This window comes from Diabrotica virgifera, chromosome 3, assembly GCF_917563875.1.
Source record: "Diabrotica virgifera virgifera chromosome 3, PGI_DIABVI_V3a".
Taxonomy (NCBI): domain Eukaryota; kingdom Metazoa; phylum Arthropoda; class Insecta; order Coleoptera; family Chrysomelidae; genus Diabrotica; species Diabrotica virgifera.
In genome coordinates, this window is record NC_065445.1 from 69,284,340 (window position 1) to 69,304,843 (window position 20,504).

The 20,504-nt window shown below is 33.7% G+C and overlaps 1 protein-coding gene across 3 annotated transcripts in view; it reads left to right on the plus strand.

Annotated features, from left to right (window-relative positions):
* The first annotated feature begins 762 nt into the window (after positions 1-762).
* Positions 763-20,504, plus strand: part of LOC126881124 (RING finger protein 207-like) — a 63,792-nt gene continuing 44,050 nt past the window's right edge. For 2 of the 3 annotated variants that reach the window (XM_050645181.1, XM_050645182.1), the window contains exons 1-4: positions 763-862; positions 921-1,109; positions 5,590-5,738; positions 14,036-14,139. In XM_050645181.1, coding sequence (XP_050501138.1) covers positions 937-1,109; positions 5,590-5,738; positions 14,036-14,139 — 426 coding nt within the window. In that variant the 5' untranslated portion in view covers positions 763-862; positions 921-936. Of the gene's footprint in view, positions 863-920; positions 1,110-5,589; positions 5,785-14,035; positions 14,140-20,504 lie in introns of those variants that run through there. The other variant, XM_050645183.1, reaches the window with a different exon arrangement.

Genomic DNA, 20,504 nt, shown 5'->3' on the forward strand with positions numbered 1-20,504 from the left:
AATTTGACGATAAAATATCTCGAGCTGAGAAGTCGAGAGGGGGAAGTCGAGGCAACCCGTATTTCTATTCCCCACTTAGGTGCAAATAGCGGTTTTCTGACCGTGGTCGCAACGTCGCGTATTAACGTTGGGGCATTTAATCCAACGTTAAGACGTCGTAATATTACGTCCAATTGCTTCTTGGGTTAAAGCCTCATATTCCGATTACAAAACTACAAAATATTATATTTGGTTTATTATATTTGTTATAAATGTGTTATTTTAAGGGTAACTGATTAATTTAGATTTACAGGTAAAACCAGGTAAGTGATTGCATCTCCACCTTAAATTTAGGTTTAATCAGGTGTGTTAACTTTTTCAAACTAATGATAGAATATAATTTCTGATATATGCATCTTTCACTAGAATACCGAATATCAAACACAAGTTGTCCTCTTAATTCAAAATAAAACGATAAACTTTAAAAACGTTTTTTCTTGTTTTCGGTATTTCGGCATTTACCTGGTTTTCGCAGTATACCGACGATATGTTCGTTCATGTTCGTACTTTCATTTTTCCGACTGTACGTAACCAATCGACTCCTTTGAAATCCACAATCATTGAAAACATAATAATGGAATCAATTTGTAAATGTACCCCCTGCTAATTATATAACGCCTACGCTTATGAGTTTTTCACCATTGCATTCAGTCGTTACTAACTTCAAATCGATCCAACAAAAAAGTAGGGGGAGTGGCAACAAAAAAGAAGAGTAGTTGTCAAACCAAATGAAGCAGCTGAGAGTTGACATTTTAAATAAATAAATTCTTGTAATTTTTCTTACAAATTCCGTATTATTTTTCGGTATTATTTACTTTGCCAGGTGAATTATAAATTAACAATGTAGTTTTATACAACGTGAATGACAGTATCGTTTTTAGCTCCTGTAACATCGAAATGGAACCACCAGGAATGGACAGTGGATTGGAGTTTCCAAAAAATCCATTATTATGTCCAATTTGTCATGATTATTTCACCGAACCGTGTATACTTAATTGTTACCACACATTCTGTGCGAGATGCTTAAGAGGAAGAGATCAAGATCGTCGTTTAATTTGCCCTTTCTGCAGGTACTGCCTTTCTTAGTACTACTATTCTTTGAGTATGAAGTCGATTTATATATCAATTAATCATTTAAGTTAAACCTCATGTGTGTTAATATATAGAATATCAGTTTTGTGTAAAATTAGGTCACACTAAGGGGTGGTATTAGAAAGGCAGGAAAGAACTTGCACTCAATTCTGTAGAGATGAATTCTAAGCTAGTATTGGATTGTGTGGGTGCCTTAAATAAACTAGGAGACTGTAGCAAGGTTATAGTAGCCTAGGTACTGAGGGTCATGAGTGCAATGAAATAGCAGATAAAATGGCCAAATAAGGCTTATTAGTGCTATCTGATGGACCGAGAACCCTCTGTGGAGTTGCAAAGGCAGTAACAAGAAAGGCTACAAGAAAGTGGGTACCTCACAAATCTTTGGCATGGTGGACAAATTCACCAGGACAAAGACAGGGGAAACAGTTCTTTACAGAACATTCACCAAAATTTATGGCAGACTTAATAAGTGAAGACAGGAAAACAGTCAAAGCTATAGTAGGACTGCTAACAGGGCACTGTAAGCTGAATAGTCACTTGGAGCTGATGGAATTGTCAGATGATGATCTGCGCAGATTCTGTCACCTAGAAGAAGAAACAGCAGAGCACATTCTGTCAGTGTGAGAGTTTGGCAAATACGTGGTTCTTTGCATTAGGAGAAGAAAATCTACCAGCAAACAGCTACATGGAAGGTTGAGTCTCGAAGCTATTAGACCTTTTAAAAAGGGTCCGGCTAGACAGTGGAATAGGCCAAAAAGGCCTTTGAATCTATCTATCTATCTATCTTAGCTCCTGTAAATTCGAAATGGAACCACCAGGAACGGAAAATGTATTGGAGTTTCGAAAAAATCCATTATGTCCAATTTGTCATGATTATTTCACTTATTGTGTATACTTAATTGTTGCCACCCATTCTGTGCGAGATGTCTAAAAGGGAGAGATTAAAATCGCTGATTAATTTGCTCTTTTTGCAGGTACTGCCTTTCTTAGTACTACTATTTTATAGTAGGAAGTCGATTTATGTATTAATTTATCATTTAAGTTAAATCTTATGTGTGTTAATATATATAGAATATTAGTTTTATGTAAAATTAGGTGACACTAAGGGGTGGTATTAGAAAGGCAGGAAAGAATGTTCAGTTAAATTGCCATCTTCACAGATAGTCAGGCAGCGTTTAAGGCACTCAATTCTGTAGAGGTCAATTCTAAGCTAGTATGGGATTGTGTGGGTGCCCTAAATAAACTAGGAGACTGTAGCAAGGTTAGAGTAACCTGAGTACCAGGGCATGAGGGTCATAAGGGTAATGAAAAAGCAGTTGAAATGGTCAAACAAGGCTCATCAATGACATTCTTTTGACGAGAACCCTTCTGGAGGTTGTACAGGCAATAACAAGAAAGTGGGTAGCTCACAAATCTTTGGAATGGTAGAGGAATTCACCAGGACAAAGACAGGCGAAACAGTTAAATTTTCACAATAGTACTGAATATAATACAGTGGAACCCCGATAAGTCGGCCTCCAATAACCCGGAAGTCCGGCTAACCCGGACCGATTTTCATCAGACAAAACAAACATTTTTTCACTTTGACTGGGTTTTTTTACCAAGAAATAAACAATACTGTATACAGTGGAACCTCGATTATCTGTCTCTCCATTAACCGTCACCTCTGTTAACTATCAGGGTCCGTACATAAGTTGTATTGACTACATAAGCAAAAATTGGGTCATCAATTCATTTTTTTTGAGCATTGCGATAATCCAAATGAAATTCGCTGAAATGTACAGTGTGGTAACAAATGAAGTTATGGCTGAATGGCTGTTTTGTTTTTATTGGCTATAAAGATGACATAAACGAATTGTTAATTTGTGATAAGGACGCAAACGGCTATCGATTGCTGACAGATGATGAAATCATTGAAATGGCAAAAGAGGCGGACGAAACAGTTTCAGAAGCTGAAAATGTCGATGATGTTATTGCAACTGACAAAGATTTGTGTAAAGAAGCTAGAGAAGCTGCATCGCACATGCAACAATTTATCGAGTGGTATTCTTGACAAGAAGAAGCCAATAAAGTAGATTGCGTGATCTTACGAGGATTAGGAAAAATGTGAAGCATCAGTAAAACAAAAAAAGATTTCAGCATATTTTAAACCAAATTGATTCGATTGTACGAACAAACATTCATCTTATCTTGTAAAACTAAACCTATATGTAAATAAAATTTGAGAGTTGTACTATCAATTTTCAATTTTTTTAATGTTCTGTTAATCGTCTTTTCGATTATCCGTCATACCCTTGGTCCGGTGCCCTGACGGATAATCGAGGTTTCACTGTACAACTGTATGTCATTTACATGTACTGTGCATATGTATTTCATGTTTTTGCAATTATGATGTGTATTTGTTTATTATTTATATGTATTTTATTAATTTTTACCATATTCTCTGGCTAACCCGGATTTTCGATAACCCGGATCAGTCGTGATCCCGATTAATCTGACTTATTGAGGTTCCACTGTATATCGTATTTATAAAGCAGTAAATTTATTAACAAACATGTTTTAATAATCTTTTTAATTTCTGGTGACATATCGCTGGTACCTATGATTAATGTGATTCCTAATACATTTCCAGTGAAAATAATAACTCTTTGATAAGTATTGACGATTACAATTTTTTTTATATGCGTGTCCACGAAGATTATAACTCCCAAAATATTTATAATGAAAAGATTTAGTTCATAATAGATGCCGACGAAAACAATTATTTCCCTTTCTGTTTCTGTTTCTGCCGACGAAAACAATTATTTCTGTGAACTTTTTACTAATTATAATTTTCGTGGACCCACAAACAGAAATGATGTTTTTTGCCGATACTCCTCAAAAAATAAAGTTTTTCGCTAACACTTTATTAGGGATTATAATTTTCACAATCATATAATCGAAAATATTATTTTTCGCGGCGTTCATTGAAAGTTCTACTCTTAACGGCATTTTTCGGAGTTATACTTTTCGTAGGCGGCGGCGATATAATGTAGGTTTACCAAATAATCAAACTTGTGCCTTTACAAGAATGAAAAAAATAATAATTTATATCATTGAAAAATTATTCATGTTATCTAAAAATTGTTATCAACAAAGAAATATGTACTGCAGCGGAGATATCTGTGAAGAATGTATTACCATATCACATCAAATTGATACTTCTTGTCATCAAATTGTATTAGATACATTTTTGTTGATGGTTAAAAATTAAATCATCTGGTATTATTTAATATCTTAGTGGGCATTACATAGTAGGTAAATGGTCAGTTGCCATGATTTTATTATTAATAATAAATAATAGTCTCCCGTTTTATACCGCTATTTATTATTAATGATAGACTTTAATGTATTGTTGATTTCTTTCTTTAATTAAATAAGCAAAGTTGCGAAGAGAACTTTTTCAATAAATTTTCGTTTCGCTGAACATTAAGTTGTTGGGGCTCGTAAATAGTATATTCATTTTATTTGCCTTTAACCTTTTCACTGTGGCTAGTTATAAAAGTAGTATGATCTCTGGTACGGCTGTTTCATGCCTGTGCTGATTAACCCGGTTGTGACTGTTAATTTGTTGGTGTTAGATTCTTGAAATGTATGAATTTTTAAATGTAATGTAAATTTTGATATAACATGCTCATCTATGGGCAACATACAATTCGCAAACAATATCTGATTCGTGCGGTTGCCGCAGCGAATGCCGAAAAAGGCTATGCGTATTTAGCTGGTTCCCGTTGTACGGGCCCGAAATTATTTTACGTATATGTCCGGTTCTTGCAGTGAAAAGGTTAATAAAACAAAATCCAACATAATTAGTGAACATAAAATATAGGAAATTAAATACTTAATTTACTTTTCAAGTGATCAGAATTAAATTTTAAAGCAACTGTTTTAGGTCCACTGTCATTGCTTAATTACACGTCAGTCATTATATCGCTGGTACTTATGATTAAGGTGATTCCTAATACATTTCCAGTGAAAATAATAACTCTTTGATAAGTATTGGCGATATAAGATTATAACTCCCAAAATATTTTTAATGAAAAGATTTAGTTCATAATAGATGCCGACATAAACAATTATTTCCCTTCCTGTTTCTGTTTCTGCCGACGAAAACAATTATTTCTGAGAACTTTTTACTAATTATAATTTTCGTGGACCCACAAACAGAAATGATGTTTTTTGCCGATACTCCTCAAAAAATAAATTTTTTCGCTGACACTTTATTAGGGATTATAATGTTTACAATCATATAATCAAAAATAATATTTTTCGCGGCGTTCATTGAAAGTTCTACTCTTAACGGCATTTTTCGGAGTTATACTTTTCGTAGGCGGCGGCGATATATGGTTTTGACTATCTAGTGCTATATATATAATGTATTGGACTGGGCACATACTTAATAAATTTTATTTCGTTTAGGCAACCCACAACTCTCAAAGATGGATCAACACTGCCCCCACCAGATTCTTTAATGCGCCAGCTGATTGACATTGCCAATAGTGAAAATCCACCATGTTCCAATTGTGATAAAAGGGATAGGTCAAATATGTATTACTGCAATACTTGTGGTAATGCACTGAATTTTATGTTATTATCCAAGTTTTATTATTTTAGGTTTGTTTTTTTTATTTTTTTATTTATTCAATTATTTTCATAGAATTTTGACTACAAATTAATGCTTTACTTAAGTTTCTTTTTCAAAGAACATATATTTATAATTAATTTTAAAGAAAATGGTTTTCCCTTGTTCTCTATATTGAGTTCTTCATAGTCATGTGAACTAAATTCTTCATAAAAAAAAATAGATTTACCATTTCTTAGTCCTCAAATGAAAGTTTGAATATCTTACATTACCTCTTTATTCATGTATAGCTATTCAATCATACGAGATCTGTTCCAAAAGTACCTGATCTTTATTCATCACAAAGAAATATTGCGCCCTCTGTTATATAATAACAGAGGAAACTCTTATACAAGGGTGTAACAAAAATACACGTCATAAATTAAACCACATATTCTGGGACCAAAAATAGTTCGATTGAACCTAACTTACCTTAGTACAAATATGCCTACAAAAAAAGTTATAGCCCTTTGAAGTTACAAAATGAAAATTGATTTTTTCCAATATATCGAAAACTATTATAGATTTTTTATCGAAAATGGCCATGTGGCATTCTTATGACAGGATCATCTTAAAAAGGAATTATAGTAAAATTTGTGAACCCCATAAAAATTTATGGGGGTTTTGTTCCCTTAAACCCCCCCAAACTTTTATGTACGCTCCAATTAAATTATTGTTGTGGTACCATTAGTTAAACACAGTGTTTTTAAAACTTTTTTGCCTCCCAGTATTTTTTTGATAAACCAGTTTTAATCGAGTTGCGGCTTCTTTTTTAATATATTTACATAAAAATTTTATGGGGGTTTTGTGCTTTTAAGTCCCCCAAATGTTTGTGTACGTTCTAATTAAACTGTTATTGCGGTACCATTAGTTAAACACAATGTTTTAAAAACTTTTTTGCCTCATAGTCTTTTTTCGATAAGACACCTCTTATCGAGATATGGCTTCTTTTCTAATATAGTTCAAAATATATCTCAAACTGTAATTTATAAATAAATTTTCATATTACTATACTACATTCGCTCTCGCGAGATTTTTTTTGAGATATTCGGAATAGGAAACGTACAACACAAAAATTCCTACCTCACACTATTAACTGCTAAAATCAACTCAAATCAACTTAATCTTTCATTAAAAAAAGAAGAATTATTAGAAATAGTGGGAGTGTCTACTAATCTCATAAAATTTTGTGAAGTTTATTTCTACAAAATATTTTTATTTTGTACAATAAATAATTTTCTCATTTGCTATCAATACATTATAATGGTTTAAATAAATAAATATTGATTGGCGTAAGGTTTATGTTATTTTTATGTCTGTTAACTATTAATAATATTGGATATGAGTAGGTGCGTTGGTTTTGTAGTAATTTCCAGTCACTTCTGACAACTGAATTTTTCAAAAAAGAAATTACTAACGTCAGTGTCAAAAAAAATCTCGCGAGAGCGAATGTAGTATACCAGGTCTCTTGTCAGTATACAAAATATGTGGTGGATTTGACAAATATTCAAAATATCTCGATAAAAACTAGCTTTTCGAAAAAGTACTAAGAGGAAAAAAAGTTTTAAAAATATTTTGTTTAGCTAATGGTGCCACAATAATAATTTAATTGGAACGTACGCAAAAGTTTGGGGGGTTCAAGGAAACAAAACCCCTATAAAATTTTTATGGGGTTCACAAATTTCACTATAATTTCTTTTTAAGATGTTCCTGCCGTAAGAATACCACATATCCATTTTCATTAAAAAATCTGTAATAGTTTTCGAGATATCGGAAAAAATCGATTTTCATTTTGTAACTTCAAAGGGCTATAACTTTTTTTGTATGCATATTTGTACTAAGGTAAGTTAGGTTCAATCGAACTATTTTTGGTCCCAGAATATGTTATTTAATTTATGACCTGTATTTTTGTTACACCCTGTATAATAAAATGGAAACGATTCCAAGCTCGACTAACCACATTCTGATAAACGTTGAATATTTTGGCCTCTTCTTGTTAAGTGTGTTTACTACGTTGCAAAAGGGCTGCGATAGCGACAATGTTTTCGGAAGAAAGCTTTGTTAGTCCCATAATAGTAAGTAAGGTATGCTTTATTGTCAAAAAATTTTAACAATTTGTGGACAAAGCTTATACAAAATAAAAAATACAATAAAAAACAAAAAATAGTAAAAAACTACAAACAAAACAAAAACAGAAACAGACACCAAGTAAATGGCGTGAGTTATACTACTTAATATAATTTTACAGTTATTAAGTACACATTAAAAAATTAAAAATTTTGCAAACAATAAGTATACAACGTCAGAGCAAAAAGAAGGCAAACGAGGAAAGGGCAAAGGGAAAGTAAATCAAAAGTTCTATGCCGCTGCAAATATGTACACAAGTACTCGAAAGTAATAATCCTACAAGTCAATTTGCTGAATTCAAATCGTTTATAAAAAAGTCATTCACTGTATAAAAAAGCTTTCTCCAGCAAATAAGCTTTCAAGGCCTTGCGAAAAGCGGGAAATGCTGCAATAGATTTGATGTTAGATGGCAGGTGATTGTACATTTTTCTCGAATTGTATAGTATAGAGCACTTAACCAGCTCAGACCGTGGGGTTGGCAGATAAAGATTATGATCCATGTTTCTAAGGGGATAGTTATGAGTGGGTCTCTCTGGACCTTCTGATGCATGTTTGCGGATTAAACAAACGGATTCAAAAACAAACAAAGAAGGAAGAGTTAATATTTTAAATTTTTTAAAGAATTCTTGGCAATGAACTCTGCTATTGAGTCTCAGGGAGTAACGAAGAGCTCTCTTTTGTAGTTTAAAAATACGCTCAAATTGAGTCGCACAACACGTACCCCAGAATGGAAGGGCGTACCGAAGATGAGACTCAAAAAGGGCATAATAAACGGTCCTAGATGTTGACAAATTCATTTCCGTAGCAACTGATCTTAGCGCAAAACAAGCAGAACTTAATTTTTTGTGTAAGGCATCAATGTGCAAGTTCCATTTTAGAGACTTATCCACAATAAGCCCTAAGAACTTCACCGATTCAACTACCTCTAGACTGTTGTTATTAAGTACTAAAGGTTGCATCATACTGTTGTAAGGTAGGACTTTGGTTTTCGAAACGTTAAATAACAGGAGATTCGAATCGCACCACGATTTAATGGTGACTAGGTCTGTAGCTATGGTATTGCGAAGATCCATAATATCCGTGTTACTCCAAGTAATACTAGTATCATCTGCAAAGAGACATATTTTACCTTTAATGTTCAGACTAGAGATGTCATTTATGTATATCAGAAACAATATAGGGCCTAGAACTGAACCCTGAGGTACCCCACATTCTAATGGCATGCAAGAAGACGTCTTCGTGTCAACCCTCACAAACTGACTTCTTTTATTAAGATATGATTTAAGCCATTTAAGAGCATTTCCCCTAAATCCATAGTGCTGTAATTTGTCAGTCAAGATGTTATGGTTTACACAATCGAATGCTTTAGAGAAATCACAGAAAATTGTTGCTGTAGAGTGATGGTTGTTTAGACTGGAGTAAACCTGATCGAAAAGGAAGAACATAGCATCATTCGTGCATTTGTCACTCAGGAATCCAAATTGATGTGGAGTAAGCAATTTGTATTTCAACAGAAAAGATAAGATTCTTTTTTTTTACCAGACTTTCAATTATCTTTGACAACGTGGGCAGGAGTGCAATAGGGCGATAATTCGAAGCAAGATCTTTATCGCCTCCTTTATGTATAGGAATAATTATCGCTGTCTTAAGGCAGCTTGGAAAAACTCCAGTTTCGAATGACCTGTTTATTAAGGTAGTAAGATGGTTTAACGTGCAATCAGGTAGAGCAGAAAACATTTTAAGAGTGAGGCCATCAGTCCCAGATGACGATTTATTTTTAATGGCATTTATTGTAGAGCGTAGTTCACCTAATACTATGGGTGTAAAAAAGAAACTATTTACATTCCTATGAGAAAGATATGAAATCGGATCCTGAGAAGGAGGTATAGTATTTGTTAAATTTTTTGCCACATTTACAAAGTAATTGTTCAGGGTCTCAGTAGAAGTCGGGATTGTGGTGGGAGAAGAAGTCTTATCTCTCAGTTCATTTACGATAAACCACGTTTCCTTAGCAACATTACCTGATTTAGCCAGCCTCGCATTGTAATAAATTTCCTTGGCGGCTTTTATGGCTTTATGGTAAATTTTCTTGTAAAGCCTAACGTAATCATGGAAGGATATGTTGTCCGAGAATTTTTTTAGGTACGATAATGAACGCATGTTCTTTGCAGATATACGTAGACCTCTAGTTGACCAGGGTTTACGATGTTTAGTTTTGATGGGCCTAAGAGGAAAGGATTCGTATGCCAGACCAGACAATAACTTTATGAATCTAGAAAACTCGATGTCGACATCAACAGAGCGGAAGTCCCAGTCAGTTGTTTGACATAGGTGTTTAAATGTTAGAAAATTTTGTTCTCCAAAGACACGGAACAATTTTCGTTGCGTGTTTTCACTATTATTTTTTGATTTTAACCAAAATGTAGTCAATACTGCTTCATGATCAGAGAAACCTGAGTTGAAAACAGTACAGTCAGTAGAATTTGGAGCTAAAGACGATACGACATAGTCAATGATACTAGAGCTAGTTTTAGTTATTCTGGTTGGAGAATTTACATGCATACCTATACCAAAGGAATCAAAGATAGAATGAAGAGATTCTTGAGCAGCACACACACTGGAGTAGTCAATATTTAGATCGCCACATAGAATTAATTTACTTTTTGAAGGAATTGATTCTAGCAAGCTAAGTAGTTGTTGTAAGAAAATCTGCACATCCGCATCGGGAGTTCTATAAATACAAATAATATAGAGGTCAGAAGATTTCTGATAAATTATGGAGAAGTCAAAAACTTTTTCAATTAATAAATTATCAAATTTGGTCACTGCTGAAAAGTCATTTTGTGTAGACATAATCAAAGTACCCCCATGAGATAATCTACTCCTGTTAAATCTGGATATAATAGTGTAATTTTTAATAAACACAGGTTCATCAACATTTAACCAATGTTCAGTTATGGCAACAATCTCAGGAAAATTTAGCTCTTCTAGTAATAGAAGTAATTCATCAGTTTTGTGTCTTAAGGACTGAATGTTAATAAGAAATAAACTTAGCTTGCTATCGTCCAAATTGTCAGAAGGCGCTTGATCTTCTGTACGCGTCAATTTATTTAAAAAAAATTTTTGCTAGATGGGGAATTACTTGAAAAATATTTATTCTGACATTCCCTAATTTTCTGGAGTCGGAGGCGTGTCTCAGTGGAAAAGAAGGTTCCAAAAGCCGAAAGATCTTCTTCAACTTCAGCAGTACTAATACCATAAGCCTCATGGAATCTGTGATACAGCTTACGCAGGGAATCCACGTCAGTAGGAAGTCCCTCTGAAGCCAGCATAAACTTAATGGTGGTGTTGGTGTGCCCATCGTAACACGTACTCGGGGGCTGATCATGGAGATAGGCAAGGAAGAGTCGAAGAGGATTCAAAATTCCAGGGTCCCTCAGTCTAGCTAACAAGTAACGACTATTTTCCACATCGGCAGTACGAGATAGCCGCACTACAGGTGGAGTCATCGGGTCCATACAAAGCCCATCATCCTTTTTCATAGTTTTCTCCGTAACCACAATACTTGAATTTTGTTTATTAAAGGACTTACTTGCAATAATGGCATCCCTATCTGAACCAATCTGAATGGATATGCCCTCCTTAGTAGGTGTTGATGGTGTCGTGTAAGGAGTACTGGATGCTGGAGCAGCTACTTTTATGGTCGTTGAAGCTGAATTGGCATGCGCTGGAGGATTGTCATTAAGGTTGTCTACTACAGTACCAGGCGGCCACAAACTTGGATCTTTCAGCAACTTGATGAAACTCTGATTTTGCACACCGATCTTAAAGTCAGAGTCTGGTCTATCCGTATCCCTCAGCAATGGGAAGCATCGAATAAAATCGGTGGTACCAAGTTTCTCCTTGACATAGTGAGCAATCTGTTTAGCAGTATAAGGAGGTGGAATTTTTGATACAACCACATAATGCCAGTTTTCTTTTACAGTGTATTTGGTAGGTGGTACAGTATTTACCTTTGAAGGAGAAGACACTAAAGGCTCTTGGGTTTCTGTAGGATCAGTTTGAGTTGAAATGGACTTTTTTATGGTTTGCGGTGGAGTTTTATTTGGTTTTTCATTGGTACCTAGCTTTTCAATTTTGTGTGCCATTTGGTTGATAGTCATTTTCAAGTCAGCCATTTCCTTCACTATTTCTTCCTTTGATGTATCCTGAATTTGGACCTTTACAGTCTCTTCATGATTGCCCATAAATATTGACACCAGATTAAAAATGTCTTGTTTCATTTCCCTGATCGTATGGAATAAAGATTCATTTTCATTGTCAGGGCTTCTCGTAAGATGACTGTGAATTTCATCTATTCTTTTGTAAAGATTTTTCAAATTTGGGTCATGAGTATTCAAGGTGTCATAGACTTCTGAGATGACTGGAAATAAATTGATATTTTTCTTTAGACAAGTCCCCAGTGCTTCTACAATTTCAATGGGTATACAGGGTGTCCCGGAAAATAGTGCGTTCCTTCAAGGTATGGGCTAAGTGCACCATTTAGAGCAAAAAAGTCTAATAAATTTTTTTTGTTAAGTCAACCGTTTTCAAAAAAATAATTTATTAATTTTAATGCATTTGATTAATGTCCACAGAAAAGCAAATACAGCCGGCAGCGCTGCGTTCCTTCTGTGCTAAAATAATTTTACTGTAACTCAACTATCATGAATCATCGATCATAGGCATAATATACATTGATAAAATACTGATAACAGTAATAGAAAAACAGCATAATATTTGTGTTTATTAAATATCTAATAAATAAGGTTTGTATAGTGTTTTAACTTACATAAAATTTTTTTATTACAATAAAGCTACGTCTTCAAGAAGCATCGATAGAACATGTTGCAAACATTTGAGTACCTGCATTTCTCCATTCAATCTTCTGGGAAGTTCGAATGGTTCAATTAGATGATTATAAAAAATATTCCCAGCCCACAAATTCATACTTTTGTCAACCACGAAAGTTAAACACACCATTCGTAAAAATAAACTTTATCTGCACATAACACTTTACACAGAAATTCGGGTTCTCTGAAGATCTTATTTTACTTGGAGGTAAATAGCCTTGCTGTAAATCTTGCACTAAACGTAATTAACATAATATCATGATACTCGCTATCGAAATCATGACAATATCACAACAATAGGATGTACCTATTCTGGGGTTACAGGTGATTATGATATGACTGTTTGTGTTTACAATTTGTATATTTTTATCTAAGCTGTGTCAAAATAAATAAAACTGCCGTGTTGCCAAATGCAAATTTTAGTAAAATACATTATTTTCATTTTTTGGGGCAACAGATGACTTTAGAAAAAAAATTTATAAGAAAGTTTTCTTTTAAATGGTGCATTCTACCCACACCTTTAAGGAACGCACTATTTTCCGGGACACCCTGTATATCAATACACCACTAGACCCTAGACAGTGTTACAATATTAACAATACAATATTACAGTTATATGTAAAGTGACTTTTAAGAACTGAATAAAACGGTATAAAATTTGTACTTCTGTGATCAAGTGTTTTTGTAAAAACAAAATGTTACATATTTTTACAATTATTTAATTAAATCGTGGCTTATCGCTGCAACAAAAGATTCTTCTTCTTGGGATGCTGTCTCCTTTAATGGAGGTTAGCGACTATACTGGCAAATCTGTCTCTCTCCAATGCAGCTCTAAACAAAGATGTTGAATCAAAACCGGTCCAGTCTCTGTATTTTTAAAGCATGTAATCTGGCACCTACCAGTACCCCGTTTCCTTCACTCTCCCATCTCCCCTTGGGTGATCAGTTGCCCAAGGCGGTACTTTTCGTTTCTCATTATGTGTCCAAAATTCATGCAAAATGTGTCCAATATTCTATAAAAAAAAATAAGGACAAATATTTTATACAAAATATACAGGGATAATCCAAATATCCACTTCAAAAGATGTACTTTAGTTATTGCTTTTGTGTCCTAATTTCTGTTAAAATTTATTTTTGTAAGTTTTATTTTAATTTATTTGTTAATTTCATTTATAATTTATTCTGTAAATAGATTACAAGTTTAACATTTATATAAACGTTATAGGACAAGCCTTGTGTCTTCACTGCCGTGAGAATACCCATAGAGCAAAGATGTTTTCTACCCACGATGTTGTTCATATGAGCAAATGTGCCAAGGAAGCTAAAAAGGTAAATTGTTGGTGGTCATGTTAGTCATGTATTATACGCTTTCTATGTCAAAGAGTCAAAGTACAAAAATGTTAAATATTCATAGTTAATGATGATAACTATGAGTTTTTTAATTACGGGAAATCAGTTTTTTCATTCTTATATGAAACTATGGTTCATTTTTTAAATAGGAGGAGTAAACTTAAACGACAGATCCACACCCAATAATGTCACCAAAAAAATAACCAGATCCATCTTCTTTTTTGGTTGATAATGTCGGTCTTCGATGGTAATCCATAAATATTATATTATACTAACACGTCGCTAAAAAATTCTAAAAACAACTGTTTTTTAAATAAACGCAGACTAAAAATCTAAAAATTAAAGAAATATGGCAGAAAACACTAAAAAATCGCCGGTATAACTTAATTAACCTATCAATTTTAAATGTCATTAGTGTCAAAATTTCATAAATGTCAATAATGACAAATTTTTATAATTTAGTGAAGTAAACTTGCCTCTGGGTGGACCAATTATACGGCGCGGTAAATTTGAATTACTCCTCCATTTAAAAAACGGGGTTTAGTACCCATAAATGGGAAAATAAAGGCTATAATTCTAACTAAAACGGTACAGAAAATCTGCATCACAACATCAACATAAAATCCGTTAAGAACAGTGGCGGTTTCTTCATAAGTGCACATGTGCACGTGAACCCCAAAATTATTTTCACACCAACCAACATTCGTATATGTAAAATTTATCATTCTATAAATAAGATCTTAATCTAACTATACAGTAATTGAAATTCGAAATAACAGATCCAAGGAGTTTATAAGTATTTAATAGGTAACATTTAATTATTTCTATTCTATTTCAAAGAAGAAACTTCACGGATGCGAGGCCTTAGACAGAACCCCTAGTTCGCCGCTCTTACGGTGGTTCCTATTCCAATGACTTTTTATAGGTCAAAATACAACTCACCACCCGCCCCGCTAACCGCTATAGCCCCCAAGTTTAGATGGCCACAAGAGCACATGTTGAAGTTGGATGTGATCTTATGGTGTTTTTAACGTGCACGGCACACGTACGTTTAAATTTTGCTTTCGTGAAGTTCGAATTTCGGAACAATATTAAGAATGGAAGGATTTATGGATGTAAATGTTAGCGTGGAATATTTAAAATCAATTAAATTTTCTTCATTATATTTAGAAGAAAAATTAAAAATGCCGAAACCAAATTTGTTAATTAAGAATGTACCAAAGTGCAAAGGTTGGGATTATAAATGATTATTTAAAATTGAGATTTGTGTAAAAACTTACAAATTGTGTAGGTGTGAAGCACATATTTGGAGAAGAGGAAGCATATTGAATAAAATAGAAGATACGATTTTAACTATCCGGCGCAGTCCACTTAACTAAATTTTTGATTAAAAATAATTTACAAGACGATTTTTCTGAAATAATTTGAATTCTTCAATAACTTGTTACGATGCCAGTGACAACTGCAGAAACAGAACGATGTCTCTCTGCATTGAAACGTATCAAAACTTTCCTTAGAATGGCTATGGGCCAGGATCGATTAACTGCACTCGCAATGTTTTCAATTAAAAAAAATGATTCAAGAAGTTCCAAATTTTACTGAATTTGTTTGTGAATAATTTATCTAAAAAAAGGCGACTTACTTTCGTTACAAAACTTGCTTGTAATATTGAAATACTAAATTATAATTTTAAGTCAATAAAATACATTATTTATTGTAATTTTTAATAAGATCCTTTAATTTTTACAATTTGACGACACTCAAAAAATTTTACCTACGGAAATAGGGTCTCAAGGTCTTTTTATATCTTAATATTATGTGTGCACCCCCAATATTTAACACCAGGCGCCGCCACTGGTTAAGAATAAAGATGAGGATCTAGCTTTCTGTGGACATTACCGTGTTCCTGATCTTAGTTTGCTGACTTTATAGTTTAAGATCGAACAAGCACTACTAATTTTGGTTCAGTCAATAATAGTAGTGCTTGTTTTATATGTGCATATACTCACGTTTCGAAATTGTCCTTATTTTCCCTTTCTTCTCAAAAGTTCTCTGGGGATATTTTTCTCCAATTGTTTCGCTTTCATCATTGTACCTTCTTCTTCTTGTATATCCTTCTCCTATCGGAGGTTGGCTATCATCACAGCTATCCGTACCTTATTGGCGCCAGCTCTGAAAAGATCTACTGAGCTGCAATTATACCACTCTCTTTAGTTTCTCAGCCAGGAAATTTTTCTTCTACCTATGAATCTTTTCCACTTAATTTTGCCCTGCATTATGAGTCTTAATATCCCATATTTCGCACCTCTAGTAATGTGGCCCAAAAATTCCAGCTTTCTTATTTTGATTGTTTCATTTTTTGTTTTGATCATTGTTCCGTCCTCCATTAATTTTTTGCTTCTCTCTTCTTTATGTCTCCATAAACTCGTTAAAGGATTTTTTTCTAACCAACTAGCACAGTGGTCGGCAAAGTGCGGCTCCAGAGCCGCATGTGGCTCTTTGGCTCCTTAGGTGCGGCTCTGCACCTACATCTACTACATTACCTACATCGTATTCTGATAAATTAGCTTTCATCAAACTTACAAACTTTAGCATTTGTCAAAATTCCTCTTAATGCTACGATAACAGAGCTGAAATTTTCTTCTTTTAACATTTGCATTAATAGCTTTGAAATATGTATTTAAGAACAAGAAGGTATGACGCTCTAAATTCGAACGTCTTCGTGTTGAATTGGAAATATTAGAGAAGAAAAAAATGTTCACAACACAAGTGGTCTGCTTTGAATGACCTGGAGAAGGAAGACATGATCATTCAACGCTTGGAATAGTATTCCTGATTCTTATGATCAGCTGAAAAAGCTCACGTTTGTTGTTCTTTCCGTTTTCGGTTCTACATACTTATCAACATTTAAAAAAATGGATTTTGCGCCAAATTTTTTGTAAAAAGACAGTGTTGTAGGAAATAAAACCTTACAAAACGAAAGAAAATAGAAGTTTCTACGATGATTGGAAACGAAAATATCGCCAAAAAAACGAAAAAAACAGGTTTTAATTTTTTGGGGGTTATGGATGGGACTAGGTAGTAGGGCTTTAGTTTTAACTGGTGTAATCAAAGTTTGCTGAACAAACAGATTTGGCTCCCAATTTTTTTTAAATTGTTGTAATGTTCATATTTGGCTTTGGCTAAAAAGTTGGCCGACCACTAACTAGCATATATAATATAATAAATACCATTTTTTTGGTCGTATGCAGTGTACAGTAAGGGTATAAACCCTTACATTATAATATTTTAGAGAATATCTTAAATCATATATGTTATCAAAAAGTGGGTCATGATACGAGCAGTTATGTTTTGGAATCTTTAAAGTACAGACACTCGTTTTGTACATATCGCTGCCTCAGTGCAACACTGTACTATCTCAAAATCAACCAGTTTTTCATGCGTTAAGATTGACTCCTCAGCGAAAATTATTGTTTATTTTCGCTTTTCAGTTAGTTGTCAGTTTAGGTAAATTAATCTTGTACAATTTTAAAAAGCACTAATGCATATATCTTTTAAAACATTTTTTATTTATTGGATTAAATGAAAGGAGTTTGACTTGTTACAATATTGAACTGAACGTTTCAACAACTTTTAAAACTGTTACATTTATTTGTAGATGTTACTGTTTTGTTTTGAAAATTAAATGACAGTGAATTAAATTTTTTCCACAATGTTATAAAATAGTTTTGAATGTTACACTTTACCTCTGAAATACTAAATTATATATTAAAAATATTGAGTGATCGTTGTGTAAATGTTGTTGGTTTTAGTAAAACGTCATTTCCTAATGGAGAAACAACAATATTTATTGACACTGCCATCTTAAAAAAACTACATTAATTTATTTTTATGCTATATTCAGTACACGTGACATACAATAGAAAAAACTACATTGACTTAATTATTATTTTCATCATTTTCTTTGGTCTTCAATCCATGGAAAAAGTTATGATAAGGCGTTGGTATTAATTTTGCATCGCATAAACTTATTAAATTCGCTTTTTTCTGAAGTGGAATTTCCGGTTAGAATCATGAAGACTAAGAAAGGCCAAGAACATTTCAACTTGCATTTATCGCCCCAGCCAGTTTTTAGAGTTTTCTGATCCACAAGCGTGCCTGATTTGGTTCTGTAAGCCTCGCCTTTATTTACTTTCATTTTCTTAATATTCTTGGCCCACCAGATTTCATTTCTAACTCTCTATTTTGATTTTTTCTTTCCAGATTCTCCACTTTCCTCAGGCTCATCTTGTTTAAAACTGCTTTCTGAATGTTAGTCTGAGTTAAACAATCTAAAATTAGGTACATAATCCTTGTCATTTGGGTCTTTTCCATTACCATCTAGCTAGAGAGTCGTGGTCTTCATTATTAACCATTGGATTTATCAAATCGTAAGTGCTGGTGTCACTGTCATTATTTTATGTCTATCATTATCGCTCTCTATAATCGCAGGTATTTCTTCTTCTACCAACGTATACACAAAATCTGCTTCTAAAATGTCTTTTTCTGAAACACCATTAGGTCCATTTTCCAAATGGAAAGTAAGTATTTCTCTATCACCTAACTCATGCAGTGCTAAAGTGGAATTTTCGGCTGGTAGAATGACATTTTCGTCATTACGTAATTGAACATTAGGCTGAAGTTCGTTCCTAGCTGGCGATAGAAAATTGTCACTGTCTGGAATATTATAATTCGATTAAAATTTGATTGTAACCGGTCACATGAGAGTTTTTTTCGCTAGCAGGCGTTCTATTTCCATTGTGCTCACGCAGGATATTATTTGGCTCTTCAGTACTTTCAAATGGAACTTGATTTGGAACAAAATTCTCAAAAACTGAGCCAGATGTTATCTGAAAAAGAAAAACACCCTTTAAAAACAAACTTGTAACTCAAAGGACGTCAAAAGTGAACTGGTTTGTTTAATTATTATCAGCTGGTTTTTATCCTAGGCATAGGCCTGTAGTAGTTATGAACGTTGTAAACGATTTAAAAAGGTATCAATTTGAGATTAACCTAAAAAGTAAACTTTCAACTCTTACCTTTGTATTAGATGTATTGAGGGACAGTAACTGTTTTCCTTTTCCTTCGTTTAACTTATTTACAAATTCATCCATATTAATCACACAAGTAATTATTGTTTAACAATAAAAATGGTCAAAAACAGCAGTTAATCAGTTTTGTAAACACTGCAAGATACTGGCGTTATGCTTATGCTATATTCGCATAGTCACAACAATCTAAACATTCCTACAATATAGTCCAGGCAATACTATAACATTTGATTATATTACTGTATTGCTCTGAGTTTTATACAATTGTTCTTGGAGTAAAACCGTAACATTATTATTTATTATTCTATTGCCCTGTAATATAAGAACTTTAAGCACAGAACCATAGTAAAATATGATGGAATTATAAATTACAAAAAATATTTTAAGATAGTACAGTATTGATCTGAAAAGAACCATCATTCATTTATAGGAATTTACTCTTATCTCAAAACATAGAAATTTTGAGATGTTACAGTATAGCACTGATACAGCGATATACACAACCTTGCCATAAGAAGGCTTATATCACGTAGATTCAAAGATCAATAGGATAACCATGAGAAAATATATAAAAGGTGAAAAAGGTTTAAATGATTATTATTATTGTATATTTATTATTCGAGATGTGTACATACCGTAACACAACTCCTCGTAGACCCCGTAATCATGTACGTGTATAATTGTAAATAAAAGATAGTGAAAAGTTCGTGTTTTTCCTGAGTTCGAGAGTTGGCCCTTTCCGTCCCTTAAGGACCAACGCGACAGCAGGATGGTAACATCTGAATGCATCGAATCATCGAATGTCCTATATGATTAGACATGATAGTCATGTAATGTTGCATTATCGTAGCAGCGGAAGGATTGCCGTGTATTGTTGGGTGCCGTTGGTTCGAAGTCAGGTTGTGTAGAGGTTCTTAGATTGTCGGCATTTCACTTAACATCAGGGGCATATAGAAACACTTTTGTCAAACACCAGCTTTATTTACTATATCAAGTACTTATAATAGCTTTAATGCATTGAGTGAACCTAGGAAATGGATGCTAATTTTTGGCGGAGCCACGTATGCTGGAGAACGGCCAATGGTATGGAACCTGGGTATCTGATACCCGGAGTGTTGAGCGGTTCTTAGTTTCACTCGGTCGTGTTCGCCTTACCGAATTAACAAACACCCCATCGTGAAGAGCACCTTCACCACGACAACGTCCATGACTCTCCGAATGGTCTCAGGGACATCAATAAAACATTTGATAATT